At 40.5% G+C, this 16,765-nt stretch overlaps 1 protein-coding gene across 3 annotated transcripts; it reads right to left on the minus strand.

Annotated features, from left to right (window-relative positions):
* Positions 1-39: 39 nt before the first annotated feature.
* On the minus strand, positions 40-16,413 carry LOC137714988 (E3 ubiquitin-protein ligase UPL1). Of its 3 annotated transcripts, none has more exons than XM_068454182.2 (17): positions 16,082-16,413; positions 14,396-14,491; positions 14,108-14,314; positions 6,387-13,836; positions 5,917-6,278; positions 5,519-5,836; positions 4,936-5,137; positions 4,554-4,840; positions 3,854-4,125; positions 2,515-3,640; positions 2,275-2,421; positions 1,994-2,074; positions 1,557-1,782; positions 1,328-1,467; positions 825-931; positions 532-704; positions 40-416 (listed from the first exon to the last, which is right to left on the minus strand). In XM_068454182.2, the coding sequence occupies exons 1-16, from the start codon at positions 16,112-16,114 to the stop codon at positions 602-604; spliced, it is 11,157 nt and encodes a 3,718-aa protein (XP_068310283.1). In that variant the 5' UTR covers positions 16,115-16,413; the 3' UTR covers positions 40-416; positions 532-601. The 3 variants fall into 3 exon arrangements, with proteins under 3 accessions (XP_068310283.1, XP_068310282.1, XP_088547856.1); XM_068454181.2 differs by having other exon boundaries at positions 6,387-13,839; XM_088691730.1 differs by having other exon boundaries at positions 5,917-13,839.
* Positions 16,414-16,765: the final 352 nt, after the last annotated feature.

The raw sequence follows: 16,765 nt of genomic DNA on the forward strand, positions 1-16,765 counted from the left end.
AGGGCATGTTCATTTGCACAAATAAAACTGAGCGCAAAATTGGAATCACCTTCTCGCCTTCAAATAAATTAAAATCCAAAAGAAACCATCTGGAATTACATATACATATTCCTAGGCTTATTACCAAACATTCAGGTCAAAGAAAGTGAAGAAAACTGACTAATCTAAATAGAGATCTAATATAAACACCAAAAAGAACAGATTTTCCATCCACATCCATCTGTACCGACTCCCAATTATCCGACACGTTAAGAATCCGCAAAAGAATTTCTACAATTTCAATCCATTGTGTCAACGAGGAGCTTACCGGCCTCCGGTAAGATAATGGTTTCGGAATTCTTTACAAAATCCATCATTCGATTTCTCCAAAAGTTGCTGTAATTCTGGAAGCTAAAATTCAGAACCGGTTCTTTCATCTGCGCGAAGAATGGGGGAGAATTAGAGTGAAAATCACAAATTAAATTGAGTTGATTTTGGAAAAGATTAGCAAAGGGATTCGAAACAAGGAAAGAAAAAGGATGTCGAACTGACATGTACATGCTAACTATACCACCGATGACTGGAACGCTGAGGAAACAATATCTGCTGAGATTCTTTTCTGTCAACCAAAGCCAAATCCTTCACTAGCTTCATGAATAGCAAGTAACAATCGTTCATGAAGCTGTTCTTTGGTGGTGTACTCGGGAAGGTCTAGCTGGTTAAAGCTGGAAAAGACATAGGAACACATTAGACACATCGAGCTTGACGAGAATGTGACGGGGACAAAGAAATGAACATTTTTTGTAAGGTAAGACGGAACCAAAGCAAATTATGTTTACACTAACCATGTATGAGCGGAGGGCAGCCTGTCAGGAGCTCCATAAGCCTTGTGAATCTGAAATTTCTGAGCACCAGATATACCTTGCAACGCCCTGAAACCTTCCAATGGAACCTGAAAATCGCAAACATTTAAATCATCAGCTACACAAGCCATTTCCAATCATTATACAATGGCAAATTTCAATGAGACAATATGCGCATTGTCAAAAACCATGTTCACAGGAAATGAAAATGATCTATGGAGTCTATAGACAACTGATATCAAGGTTAAATGCACAGGGTAAAAACAATGCAAGTCACCCTTTCAACGGAACTTGTGAAAAATGTTATGAACATTATAAAGGGCGGGGTTGGTTTGTTGGAAAAAGGGGATCGGCCAAGGGAAAAGGGGGGTCGTACATTATCAGAAAGTACAAAAGCCCATATAATATCCCTTTTAGTAGTGAACCAGCAGATATGGAGAAGTATATACACTATTTCATATTTCTTTTGTAGTACAAACAGTTACCTTTGATGTTCCAGTCACAAATTGCAGCAGTCTCGCCATGTCCTCCTTGTCGAAACTTTCAACCACGTCCCAGAACCATTTAACAACATCAGATGCTGATGTGTAGCCAGTGTACTCGGTGTTGGCCTTCAAATCAGCCACTGCAACGACAATGTTACCATTCAGATACCACAACAGAAGCAAAATATCATATCTATTAAATTATAAGCTCATTTAAAATGCAACTCACAATCAATCTCTGGAAGACCACTGATGAGTAGCTCAAGCTCCTTGTCATTGAAAATAGAGATAAGCTCTCTCGGGACCAATTCCTTAAACCCATCCATGAAGGAAGTAATTTGAGGACGGATAGCATTTGTCAAGATATGTTCAGCTACAAGGTCAACGTACTCGTGCTTCGTTTCTTCTGTAACCCGAATATTTCTTCCTCCAGGTTTCAGCTCATAATCAGTAACCTTTTCAAGAAGGAAGAAAGAAGGGACAACACAACAAACAAGTACAACATTAGTCAAACCCATGAGCTCAATTTAATGTTATAGCACTGAATGAAAATCTGATAGCATCTAAGGAAGACTATAATAACACTACGTGAAAAACCATAAGCTTTCAAAAAGAAAAAACAGAAATAAAAAGTTACATATAAATCAGAAGTTGACATTCAAACACCTGGTTTTTCTCATAAAGGATATGCTTTTCTTCATCCGCATCCATGCTAAACGTCAGGTCAGGAATGTCACTCACGTCATTCTGGACACGAGAGAAAAAAAATTAGAATTAAAAGAAACGTACACAATAAAGGAACTGAGAGTCTTAATCCACGCAGAAACAGAAGTTTAGAATACCACTACATCTTAGATCAGTTAACAAGATATGAACCTACAACGAAACCCATTCCAATCCAACCTTGGAACTCTTAAAAATCAGTGTGTGATCAAAAGCACACTAACCTCTAACATCCACTTTAAATTCTTGTAGTAATCAGGATCCACAGCCTCTATATCATGGTAAGTCACCTTTACACCAAGTATATGCTTGTAGAAGGATCGAGTGAAATAAACATCCAAAAGTTGCCCATCAAAAAGTGCCTTTGCAACCTGAATGAATTATCAGAGCAGCAAATGTTAAAGAGAAATTTAATACAGATTTATAAAGCCGGTTTCAAAAAGTCAATAGTCCAGAAGAATTACCACACGGCCCACAAATTTAAAATATGACAGATGTTCTGTCTGGTAGACAGAATTAGGGTTTGGCTGGAAAGTTGCATTGTTTCCTACAGTGGTGAAAAGCAATGCCCCCTTGTCAAATATGACCCTCGACAGTAATTGATACCACTCTCGTGTCAGACCTCCAGCATCAATACCCTCTTCCCCCTGGAATTGGACATTTAATCGTCCCTTCATGTCATGAGTAGGCCGCATGCGCAACTGATTATAAGAATCCTCCAAAACATAAGCCCGCCGAACACTTATTCTCAGAGGACCAGAGAGATGTTGCTCATGCTGTTGCCTAATTCTTGACCGGAAATGCGCTCTCTTGTTGTCAAAATCAATTAGCCTTGGTGCCTTCAGCATCATAGTAAGGGATTTCTCCAACAAACCTGGATTCTGTCTGATAAAAGCATTTAAAAGCCGGCGGTGCTTCTCAGCGAACTTTGTAAATGTAATAGCACCATCAAGCTTTCTCTGAGAATCCCCATAACTGTGGCACTTAGTAGTTGAAGGATCTGAGTTTCCAGAGGACTCTTTGACTTCTCTTGCAGTTATATTCGCCTGATCTTGCAGCATTGTAGAGTGGTTCTCTTGTAGCTTTTCACATAAAACAAAAAATGCCTCCATAAAAGGCAGGAGCCTCTGAGTTCCAGGGGGGAGAGGAGATGAAGAACCCTGTGCATGGTCTCCAACATTTACTATAGACATGGTTCGACAGAAAGAACTCTGACCCAGAGCTGTTTCAGTCGCACTTATACAGTTGCTTAATTCTTGCCACAGTGGCTCAAGTGCAACATTTAGCTTCCACATGATGGTATGCTCCTGCTCCGCATCATTCTCCAGTCCTGAATTCTCACTAGCCCTAGGTGAAGTGAGGGAGCAAAGTGCTTGTAATACACGTAAGATTGCTGACCCAGCCATTGATCCAGCACTTAAACCCAACATATGTGTGTTCCGGAGAGTGACAAGCTCCCCAACAGCTGAGGCACTCAAACCATGAGCTAGTTCTGACAGTGCTGAGACAAAAAGTTTTCGATGGGGCGCTGCAACTGAGGCCAACTTCTTCAAGACCTCACCAGCAAGCATATAAAGTTTATCTGAAAGCCTAATCAAGTAAATGGACTCAGATTAGACACTCATAAAAACATAGTTCATATATTGTAGGACAAACAAATGAGTGGCGGGTCTAATACGTTGGCAGAGGACATGCAAATAAAAAGGGAGCAACTACTCGTATAAAGTCACAACGGTTGATCTACAAAAATACTGCACAAACGTTCAAAGAATAAAATTGTAAGAATTAGAGAGCTAATAATACCCCTCACGACCAATAAGGCTGCAAAGATTCTGCAGATCAGATTCTGGCAGCTTCAAGAAAACATTATATGTATCCGTACTCCTCTTTCGATCTGAAGTTGATGATTCACCACTAACAGGCTTATCTCCCTGACCAGATTCTGATTCCAAAGGAGGACCCTTTTGACCATCTCCTGATGCTTCACCAACAGGCTTATCTGCCCCCTCAGATTGAGACTGGCCCTCTAATGTTGAAGCTGAAGTATACACAACAACCTGAAGCAGGCCCATGACCTGTAGCACCCAAAAAAAGAAACATGAGATGGTGTTGAACTATAAATTTTTTTAGAAGGAATCGGATCATGATGTAGGACATGATTTAGCAATAAAATAATCAAGATTATGACTCCACATGTACAACAAGAGATATGGCATGCAGTACGCAGTTCTCTACCATATACTTAGTTATTTTCTAAATTTTTAAGAAGAGAAAAAGTTATGGAGCAGGTACTAGGTTTTGTCCAGAATGGTTGACAAGTCGGACATTACAAACAATTGAATTACTCCAATCTTAAAATTCAGATAAGGTCTCATGCATCATTGAAGATATGTGGATATCTAACAACTAACAAGGGACTTTACACTTTTAATTAAATATACAAATAGAAAATAATCTCTGCTCGAGGTCATTTTAAACTGGTTAACCATAGAGTAGGTTGTACCTGCTCAAGATGAGCAGTGCTGTGTACAAAATGAGGTCGGTTCAGGAGCTTCAGGAACAATATCAGGGGAATGTCAGCATCCTGGGTGTTTCCAGAAGTTTTTGAAGATCCTGCTTCTCCAATTTTCTCCTTGCCTTTGTCCTTCTTGGTTTCCACATGCATGGGGCTTAATGACTCAGGAACACCAGAGAAATCAAAGAAGAATAACATATTTGCCACAGCAGAATGATTTGTGGCCAAATAAGTCAAGATCTCAAGAATTCGACGCAGCACCAAGGGAGGAAGACCTATTGAAAATGAAGAAAAAGCAAACAAATTGTTAGTTCATAAATCGAAGAAACAAATATACTGCAGATAACTGTTGGCATGTCAGATGACTTACCATCTAACAACTGTGATCGACCATAAACAACATTTGAATTGCAACCGTAAAGCCTTTGGGAATTAATAGCTGCTAATCCACCGATTAAGCCCTCAGCCTTGGGTTTGATCATATCGAGCAAAAGACGAACTAAGATTGCTCGTGTAACACTGTGGGTACATAAGTTCAACAAGAGCCTCTGCAAGAGTCCTTTACCAAGGGGCTAACCACACCCAAAAAAAAAAAAAAAAAAGCTTCATGTTAGCAGAAGATAGTCATTTAATGAATGATTGTATGAGACTCTATGTAGTACATGCATGTATACATGTGATTTTCAAATAATGTGTTATATTTGAAGTCTTTCAAAGCAAAAATTGAGAAAATATATCCCACTCACTTTTCTACTCTTCAACAAACCGAAATTTTTTCATGTGAGGTCCTTTACAGAATATTATTCCCATCAACAAAAGCTTCACACTTGAATAGTAAACATAAATTCTTTTAAAGAAAATCTAAAATTCATATTTCAACTAATATATAAACATAAAACTTTCATAACCAGTTATAAGCATTCCAATTACCCATAATTGGAATATGGATTTACCTGCGCCAATCGTAATAGCCTAATTAAGGCTTTCAATGCATCAGCATCCAGGAGCGGCTCTCCTTCAATTTCCTTAACCCTTAAGCTGTCTGCAAGAGCAGAAACTGCCCTCCGGCCAATAGGGACTCCAACACCTCTGTCCATCACCGTCTGCCGGTCAAAACCCAATCCATTTCTCCGGTTATTTAGCCTGTGGCTCGTCCCAAAAAGGCTGCGAGCCTGATAATGACTCATTGCTTGGTCTCTTAGCATTTGGGCTTCAGCGAGCAATGGAGAAGGCAATCCAGACAGAACTGCTTCTGAAGAAGTTAGAAGCACCTGGACCGAGAAAAATTACATATGTAAGACAAATAATCATTACAACCAAGGTCATGAAAGATGCAGTTCCAGATGAAAACCTCTTCACGTAAATCAGCTGGAAAAGTAGCAATTATTGAAGCGTTGTCCATGTCAACCGGTTGTCCCTCAGCCTGCTGTGCAACCCGTTGTGCTCTTTGTTGATCCAAAACTTCTGCTTGGATATCTGGAGGAAGGGCTGCTAAAAACTCAGGATCAATGTCATCTGCAGAAGGTGACACATAAGATGGAGGTTGAACGGGCTGAACTTGCTGTGAAGCAAGAACTTCGGCCCTCAAATCTTCAGGTAGAGCTTCCAAGAAGGTTGGATCAATTGCGTTAGCACCATTAGCCTCATTATTCAAATCTTGTTCAGCCAGATTAGCTTCTTGAGCAACAGTTGTGTTTTCCCTTGATGGTTCATCTGTACGATTTTCAAAAGCAGGCACGGGATGGCCAATTTCATTTATTTCACCAATGTAATTCATATCAACATCAATATTTGTTGGCACCAAAAAAGTATGAGAATCACCTGGAGTAGGCACATTACCAACCTGCCCCTCTGTTCTTGAGGATCTATCACAACCCACAGCCTCCACTGTAACATCATGGGCATTAGGAGGCACAGCAGAAAACCCTTCACATTGTAAACCAGCACTTATTTCTGCAGACGAGTTGACAGAACCTGGCATTGACCCTACTTGCTCACCAGCAGCACCATTCCCATCACCAATGTCCATGCTATCGCTTGGTGTACTGCTGGTTGAAGGTGGCATAATTGACATTGGTTCAGGTACCTGTAAGAACTCCCCTGCACCTTCAACTACAGATTCTGGATTGACTTGTTCTTGACAGGGAGCAGCGTCAGAAATTGAGTTAACTTGATGTGTTGTTTCATCAACCCCAACTTGATGCTGATCTTCATTTCTTTCATGGCTGTCATCACGCTCCACTGCTACTTGACTATCACTTAAAGGAGGGAGATCTGGCTGTTTCTCCTGCACTCCTGAGTTCTGGGACTGTCGTTCAGCAGGGATATCAGCTGGAGCAAGACTGCGTAACTGTGATATAAACTGTTCCTCCACTGCTTGTGCAATAGCAGCGGCTTGAGGACCTGCTTGAGGCTGGCCATCATCGGTCCATCGACCATCACCTGGCCCTCTTCGCCCCGATAACTGCAATGAATCCATACCTACGGAATAATCAGTCAACGGTGGGGGTGCTGCACCACCCAAGCGGTCACCAAAAATATTGCCTGGTACATGATCAAAAGGTAGAACAGGAGCATCAAACATGTAGAAATGAGCTACATCAAAGCTCCCTGATGACAGGGCTTCTAAATCCCTGGATGAATTTCCACCTGCTGACCACATTGAGACCAAATCCCCAGACTGGGATGGTCTTAAAAGGAGAGGATGTTGAAATCCATTTGTTTCTGTAACAGATCGCTCAAAGGAAGACCTACTTGTCTGACGCCGGCGGTCAAAACCCAACGGCCTTCTTAGACCAAACAAGTCATCCACATTAACACCTTCAAAAGGTTCAGCAGCAACATCAATGAGACCACTTGCAGCTCCCGGTTGTCCAAGTACCTGCAAATGGTCAAGCCCATCAAGGGCTTCCCTCCATCTCACTTCTATGACACGATTCTCATGAAAATCGTCATCATCTTCATCAATCATTTCATCATTGTAATCATCACCCAAGCCGGTACCATCATGGTCTTCCACATCAGTATCAGCGAGAGACATCATGCCACCACCGTCCTCTGCTATATCCTCATCCTCATCCTCTCCCTCGTCATCATCCTCATCATCCTCGCCATCATCACCCATGTCATTTTCTAAATCAGCCATGTCATCATCTGCCCTATTCTCAACACGAAAAGTCATCTCAATTTGATCAGTGTTGTGCAGTACATTACCTTCATCCATCCCCTCACGCATGAAATCCATCCCAAGCTCCATAGGTGGATTAGAAGCTAGCGGTCCTTCAACTTCTATCCTCATATCTTGTTCCACCAACTGGTTTGGATTTCCATCAGGATTAGCTTCACTTTGAGAAGTTCCTTGATCCCCTTGAACAACCTGTACGATATCTCCCACACCCTGCTCACTGCTTACATTCTGATTATCCCCCACAGTTGTATCAGCTGATGGGGCAGTTACCTGATCATCAGATCTTCCATTCAACCCTGTGGATTTTTTCTTGCTGGTCTCATCAGATTTAAAGTATTGCTCACTAGCATTAGCAGCTCTTGTTAGGCTTTCTAACACCTTGAGTATCAAATTCACAGTTTTGGGAGCATCAGGATGGTCTAAGTCAATCACCCGAAGGATACCAGTCAGACACTGAATCATTCCCCCATCTATCATGCTTTTTGCTATGTCTGGTGAAAATCCAGAACCAGGTAAGTTGCTGGATGATGAATTTTTTGACAGAATTGAATACACCAAATCAACAAACGCATAAACCCTTTTATCAGGTAATAAGGTGGAAGTAATATCCAAGTTCGAAACCAAGGATAAAGCCTTTACAAGTTCAATAATTACTCGTCTGCGCCCTTCACTGGAACGACCACACAGAACTACCAGGAACCAAGAAGCTTTTTCGGACAACTTGTCTCTCCATTCATCGGGTCCAGCAGATTTATCAATGGTGAGTGGAAGCAATCGATGAATTACATGGTGCAGTATACCACCATGTCCAAGACCATCTGGTTGATTAGATCCCCGCAATTGAGTCATTTCTAAATCCCGTTTAAGTATAACCCCAACTGCATGTACATACATAAGAAGAATATCACTCAGTAATTTGAGAACAAAGGTAACTTTAGCCAACCCTGCAGATCTTTCAGATTCAGACTCCACTTTCCTTATCTCTTCAACCTTTGATTTACCCTTCACCTTCATAGTGGGCTCATCTACCTCCATTGCGGATGGGTTATTCGCAGAGTCTTCCTGGCTATTTGGGAAATGGTATTTGAAGACTATTTCAAGAAGCTGATCTACCACTTGAGTGAGATTGGGAGGGATCTTCTTGTGACTTTTTGAGCATTTACCAGATCCATCGTGTATCTTATTTTCAGAAATGCGCACACACTCATTGGAAGATAATCCAGCCTCATCACCTGCTGCTTTAGATTTTTCCTTTTCCTTCTCTTTTTCCTTCAATAACAGAACAAAGGTCCTACCTCCTGATGTCTCCAACTGGCAAACTGCAGAAGCAGCTTTCATAAAAACCACTGGATCTCTGGAGATTACAGGTGCCATTGATGTCAAGAATGTTCGTGCAGAAGTGCGCCCACCGTGCCTGTTTCCACTCAGGGCTTGGCGAATCTCCAATTCCATTGCTGTTTGCAGTGTTTGTGGATCTTCAAGGAGATGGCGAACGATAGCAGATGCAATAGTATCATATCCAGGGAAAAAACAACTTCTTGGAAGGCCAAATAGAGCTGCCAGGCCTCCATTTTCAAGGAATTCTAATGCTAGAGCATGAGTTTTTGTCAAGCGAGCACATAATTGTAAAACAGCCTGCATGATCATTGCTGGGACATGCTGCTTTATCAAATCACAAGCAACTGCTAGCACCTTATGACTCTCTTCCATAGTCAAATAACCAGTAGATTTCCCCAATATTTTCTCAAATGCCGTGGCAGAATCTCTTTCATGGGCATCCATAGGCTGTTTTTTCTCTGTATCTGATGCAGGGATTGACGCAAGCTCTCCAGATAATTCAGGTAAAGGCCCCGTTTGAGTATCTTCAACCTTTTCAGAAATTCTGGACCTTGATTGCAACATGTTATCCAAAATAAGCAGAAGAGCACTGATACATTTTGGGACAAGAAACTCATTGCCTGACTCATCTTTGCCCTTAAAGTTCATCAAGATATCTGTTGCAGTAGACACAATACCATACCTTGCAGCGATTTCCCTTGTGCTTCCATCCTCGGAAAGAAGTAATGCAATAACATGTGAAACCATACTCAATGCACTGGTATCATTAGAAAAATCCAATGGACAATTCTTTAGCTGTTGAGTAAGATAAGATACAACTCTTGGACGGTCTTCACCTTTGTTCCGGTTGCTAAGCGTCACAAGCAAATCTGTCAATGGGAATGCCATGGTATCATTACTTTGAAGCAATTTGACCGTCGCTGCAAGGACATCATCAACAGGAGGAGCTTTCACACAACCCTCTTCTGCCAGCACATCAACAGACTTTTCAACACTATCAGCTTTGGATGCATCTGATGAATTTCCTAGTGAAAGAGCAAGTGCCCGAGCCAGTTCATCATCATCCTGCACAGGATCCTCAGGATGACTAAAGAGCCACTCCATGGCCATTTCAACGCTATTTGTTTCCACCCGCCTAAGAGCTTCCTCTGCTCTAGCTCTTGGAAAACCCATCTCAACAATGGTGGTAATAGTATTTTCATCAAGTGGTGGGGGTATCAATCGCTGGTTTGTATTTCCAGCAATGCCACTGCGATTCTGCTTCACATCTCCAACACCAGAATATACATGCATGACAAGCGAGACAATAGAAGCAATGAAACTTGGACTACAATTTGGAAACAAAGGGTGGTTCCAGACTGGAAGTATCACATCAAGAACTTGAGATTGCAACATACGAACAAAAACTTCTGGGTCCCTTGGCACAGGGAAAAGCCCGATTGACAAACCAACTGCAACTGGCTGAACAAGCAACTGCGCCTGAGATGCAGAGGTTGTGGATAAGAGTAAAGAAGAATTAACAAAATACTCGAGCAGACGGCAATAGCTCTGTAAAGTATCAAGCAGCCATGAACCGTGGGACAGTTTACTTCCTTCACCTGTCTTTTCAGGATCAATACCTGATGCTGACACAGAGTATGGTAGTGTCCACAACAACTGACTAGTAGCTTCAAATGTTGTAAGCAGCTCCTTAAAAGTACCATGCACATAGAAATTATTTACTGTTGCAGTATAACAAGTTCGCCGCCTGCTGTCGAATGTAAGTGATACCATATCATCGACAACTTTGCCAAGATATCGACACTTGACTGACAGTGAAGTATCAAGCCCAGCTGATGTAGAATGCCCAGAGAAACTAAGAGACTCGAGAAATATTTTAGCTAGGGCAGTTCCAAGAGTCTTGGAAACCAAACTCAATGACCCAGAGTCACCTCTACGCCGATTTGGTGATGTGAATCCCTTGACAAGAGCTGTGAAGAAGGAACGCAGTGTTGAAGCCAGCTTGTTGAGGATTTCTATCACAAGAACATCAGGACTTTTCTTTTTCAAATCCTGGGAAGTAGATGTCTCCGATATTGTTGATGAAGATTCAGAATCAACATTTAAAGCCTCCAAATGCCGGCTTGTCCTTCCACCCCTTATGCGTGTAAACCCATGACGACTACGACGGTGCAAACCTTCACCAGAGCGAACAACTGAAAGAAACTCGCGTTCTCCACCCCACAAGGGCTGATTCCTGATAGAAACTGGGTTCATATATCTCACCATTGGTATATTAGCATCATCATCACTCTCCCTTCCAGACACATTAGTCAGACCTGCCTCAGCACTCTCTGGTTCTTGTTCAGCATTGATCTTCTCATCTAACTTGACATCATTGCACAGAGAGATTTGCCAAATTATTTCCCTATATGTGCTCCCGAGATCTTTCAATACATCTGCATCTGCTGCACCCAGTTCAGACACAACAGTAGTGGTCCCTTTCATCAGAACATTAGACAGAGATAGAATAGCTTCAAGACTGGAAAGATGTCTCAAAACTTGAGTTTGCTTCGCAGATTCCACCAAAGCAAGTTGAGTCCCTCCAACTGAAACTAAGAGTTCATTTGTTGATTTCATATGCTCTCTCAAGAATGAACAAACTGCCCGAGCCAAAGAAGCAGAATGTTGTGGTGAGAAGTTCTTAAATGCAACAGAAATACTCTGGCCAACTGAAACAGAAAGAGGCATCAAGGGCAAGGTAAATAACTGCAGGACAGCTTCAACCCCCTTCTTCTCCACAAATATACGACATGTGTCAACATTCTGAAGTATTGTTTCAAGAAGACGTGCAGCATTGCTCACACAATCAGGAAGAAATAATTCAACATTCCCCACTGACGAATCAGAAGGTGGTTCCACAATCTGCTCTGAACTCTCCATTTTGGATGATTCCCCGTTATCAGACAGGACCAAATTCCTCTCTTCTCCATCTGTTTCCATGGGAACAGGAGTAGAAGAGCCCAAAGGATCAATTGACATGTAAGGAGCATCAACCCCATGTCCAATTTTTGAAATGGCATTTAAGATCTCAATCAGCATATCCACTCCAGGCCCACGCAATGAGGAAGCATGGCGCATTAATTCATCCAATCCACTAGATAACGAGCCTGGTGTGTCACTGGTCAGGGCACGCAGATAAGTTCTCGAAGTAAATATCTTCACAAAACACCTCAAAGCATTGCGATCTTTCATGGCCTGAAGACCAGTAGTATTTAAACATAGGGCATCCAGACATTGTGGTATGCATGTAATGGCTTCCGCAGAGCAAAGAACACCATCCATTATAGCATCCAAGAAGGCAGAAGGAAGGCCTGCTGCATCTAAGACTGGAAAACAGGTAGGATCTTTGTGTATTAAATCACTCATGACAGTTGCCGCCAGTGAGAATACCCCGCCACCAAAATCCTTTGCCCTTTTAAATATAATGCATAAGCATTGCGGCAATAGACTCTCCTCTGAGCCATAAACACGGGCAGTATTTCCAGGGGCATAAGTCCCCAGGGATATAGCACGCAATAAAGCTTTCATAAGCAGTCGTCTGTGATATGAAACCAGTGGTTCTGAATACAAAGGCTGCATGTTGTCTAACTCTGTGGAAGTTCCTGCAACTACTTGTGCACTACTCCCAATGATATCAGAATCATCATCTTGATGCTTTGAGCCATTTTCTACATGAGACACTTCCACCTGTAGGCGAGAGATTGTATCGTCTAAACCACCCAAATCCCGAAACAATGCAGCAGCAGGATTACTGTAATCCATAAAAGCTTCTAAAATGTGCACAGATGTGCTGACCAAATGAAGGTGTTGTGGGTTTGTATCTTTAAGCAAAGGCAGAAGGGTGGGGATAAAACCAGCTTCACGCATGGCTGAACAACCTGATGATGATGACACCAAAACTGTGACAAGAGATAATAGAGCCTCAGCAAAAACAACAGACCACTTTGATGTATCTTTGGTGACAAAATCAATGGCCTTCTGCATGAGACTGGATAGGATTCCACGATGACCACCAGATGTGACAGCAGTCAAAACAGTAGGCTGCCGGGATCGATCTTGACAAAGAGCAACCAGTGAAAGAAGACACAGAATTCGAATTTTCTCAGGAACCACATCCTCAAAGCTCAACAATGACACTAATTCATTGATAAACTCAGGTTCAGTGTTGAAGAAAGAAACAAGATCATCTGCATCACTATTTGCTTGAACAAGAACGATGAAGGCATATAAGCGGATGCATGCATACTGCTGCCGAGTAGCTACAGAACCAAAAGCCCTTGCAAACCGCAATCTTGTCAATAAAGAAAATCTTAAGCTTGAGGGTACTTTGTACTCAGCAATTAACTTACGCAAAAGCTCAAGATCTGTTTCTGGATGAGTATTGATGTTAGGTAAGTGAATGATTTGTAATCCTTGGTTAGCAGGGATGTCACCTGTTGAATCATTGGATGCATAGAACTCAAAATGAAGGGTGGAACCTAACTCATAGGCAACAGGGTCACAACCACTCTGTACTGCACAAGCAATTAATCCAAGACCCTCTTCTTTTCCCCCCCAACCTTGTGCAAGAGCGAATAACTTTGAATTTAGTGCAGCATCTCTAATGGAATACTTTCCGACTGTTTTCTTTACAAAAGCAGCCAAAGTCTGCAGGCAACCCTCAACCACATCCGCATCAGTGCAAGCAAGCAGAGATGAAAGATGCTGCTGCAATAACATATGAAACAAAGAAATAAAATTAATGAATGCGAGAAGGAGGAATTGAAAACAAATGAAATTGACTCATGCATATAATAAAGAATAACACAATGAAATGCACAATAATCAGAGTTGTTAATCATCACAAATTCACAACCCAGCTAAAATAAGCCTTCATCTCATATACAATACCCCAAAAAGCAATAATGGTATAATTATATATCTAGGTGGAATAATTACGCACCAATGACGGAGAGGTGAATGATGGAAATTTTACCTCATAAGAACTGTAGAAATGCTTATTTGTGCAGTTCTCCAAAATTATCCTTATTACACGGAGAACTTGAAGAACAGCTTCTCTCGGAAAAGGAGGATCACTTTCTAGAAAATTATCATCAAGCTGCAAATCCTTCCTGGATTTTACGTGCTTCTCAAAAAATGAATCAAAATGGTTGAAAAGATCAACCCAATGATGGAAATCTCCCTGCACCAGAAATAAAAGCATATAAATCATATTGCATGTAAATAACTGTATCAATGCAACAGTTAAAGTTTATAAAATCACCTTATCAAACTCCCAGATGAAACCTTTCAGAGGTTCCTCTATAATCTCAAAGGGAACAGCAGTAACACTATTGATGAAGGATCTAATTTTTGGAGGCTGAAACAAAACAAGACCAAACAAAAAGTACAAATAATTGTTAGCACTTTACAGACTCGCCAAATTGCTTTTATATAAAATTAGTACCCAACTATAGCAGAGACATAACAAATACACCAGAAAGAGATGAATCATTTGTAAACAATAAGGTCTTCAGGTGCAATGAGGAAGGGATGTACAATGCGTGCAAACAATGAGAAGGGCACATACATCGTAGTGCAAATAATGAGAAGGGCACATATAACGTAGTGCAAACAAGATCACATCCTAGAGAAATTTGTTTTAACCCACATTACCCCCCATGACTTTGTTATAAATCTCCGTACTACTTGCAGGAAATAAGCAACACTGAAACTAATGTAAAAAAAACTAGGGCACTGGAAAAGGTTTGTTGTTAATAGTGCCACACTTGTGTGGTACCTTTAAAGAATGGATAAAAGTGGCTTGGATTGACCTTAATGAACCTCAACATAATATGGTTAAGTTCACTGAATATAGTTTATTTACTGAAAATGTTAAGAGCGCCATCTTCAAAGAGATGCTTACAAGGAATTAAGATCATTCACGCACTCACAATTTCATCTCACACTTTTAGCTAAATGCAGTATCTGTTAGAGCAAAATTTTATTGTGTGATGTGAATGTACTAGATTTATAACTTCAAAACAATTCATGAATCTAAGTCTCACATATTTCAATGCATAGCAAAAGTCTCACAGAAAACAACGAACTCCTAACTTCACACATATTTTAATTTAATGCATAGCGAAAATCTTAAAGAAAATGATTAGCTCCTAACTTCACCTTGCGGTAACAATTATCCAGTTTCCACATATTTTCTACACACCATTAAAGCATAAATGTCAAAACCAATCAATCTTATTCCATTTAGATATTGCCTTCGTATAAAAAGATTAAAACTTCTTTTTCGCAATAACAATCTGTCATGTATGTATGACATGTGCTCCATGAACGTTAACACACTGAGAGAGACTGACGGACCGACCAAACACCACCCCCCCCCCCCCCAACAATTCAATATTAGCAACTTCAACAAAAACAAATAAAATTCAGATGGATATTCGATGCAGAAGATCACTAAAACAATAATCAAACTAATATAGTCAACTGGATTGGTCATGAATAATCATCTCTAAAATCTTCCCAGTATTGATTGCAATTGTCATGCAAGAATAGAAATCTCACTTAATAGGCTGAATATTTCTACATTCTCGTACTCCGAATTGTGTATACAATTCAATAAGAAGAGCAAAAAATTCAAACTTTCTTATCTTGTATCAATCCCTAGTTAAACAGCCAACGAAAACAAAAAATTGATAGACACCCAATACCAACCAAATAAGCAATTGCAACAAAAGCGCCACTCACTGAGAATTGAGAAAACATCATAATTTAAACAACCAAGAGAAATAAATCAAAAGAAAAGGGGAAAAAGAACATAACCCAAAACCATCAACTTCTCGAAATCAAAATATAGCGAAAACCCAGTACTTTATTCTTGTACACATACAAATCATGCGCATATATGCATAAAACAATCAAATCGATTCCATAGGTGAAATATACTGACCACTTCAACCGCCCTCCTTCTTTTTAACTTCATATTGGAACTGAAAGCATTGCACAATTGAGAAACTCTTTGAAATGGAACCCGATCAATCCCTGAAAACCAAGAATTGATCGAAGAGCAGAGGCTGAATTGGGGAAATTAAAATTCTGCGGCAACTAAACTTGGAGTGAGCAAGGTTTTGTATGGGCGGTTTGACGATGATCGGATCGTCGAGCTTCGAATTTTAGAGAGTAATCAGAGGGAATTTGAGCTTTTTAGCGATCAAAATTAGGGTTTTGATGGGATCGCACAGAGAGAGAAGGGGAATAAGAGAATTGGAGAAGAAATAGATTATTCAGAAAGAAGCTAAAAGGGTGGTATATATAGAGGGGGCAGGAAATTACAGAAAAATTTGGTAAATATAAAAGCCAAAAGGAGATAAAAATAAAATACTTTTTTGTATAATAAAATAAAAGGAGAAAATTAAAAATTAAATATACTATATCTCGCTCCCCATTTACAATATCAAGTTACGTCAGCTGATTATAGAATATCATTAATACGGGACATCAATGTGACAATGTACTTGTGTCATGAAAACTCTCCTCCTATTACGAGTAAGATAATTTGAATTGGATATAACAAAGCAACACAATAATGTAGATAACTTATTAAATACATGCCTCTATTATGAAAGTTCATCTT

Source organism: Pyrus communis, chromosome 3, assembly GCF_041283825.1.
Source record: "Pyrus communis isolate YQ-2024b chromosome 3, ASM4128382v1, whole genome shotgun sequence".
Classification (NCBI taxonomy): domain Eukaryota; kingdom Viridiplantae; phylum Streptophyta; class Magnoliopsida; order Rosales; family Rosaceae; genus Pyrus; species Pyrus communis.

Bases quoted from the DNA above. Each gene is read 5' to 3' on its own strand.
- LOC137714988 (XM_088691730.1), bottom strand. From the start codon at position 16,114: ATGAAGTTAAAAAGAAGGAGGGCGGTTGAAGTG. The intron at 13,840-14,107 runs GTAAAATTTCCA...ATGTTATTGCAG, and splicing joins ATTTCTACAGTTCTTATGAG to CAGCATCTTTCATCTCTGCT. The intron at 932-1,327 runs GTAACTGTTTGT...TGCGATTTTCAG, and splicing joins TTGTGACTGGAACATCAAAG to GTTCCATTGGAAGGTTTCAG.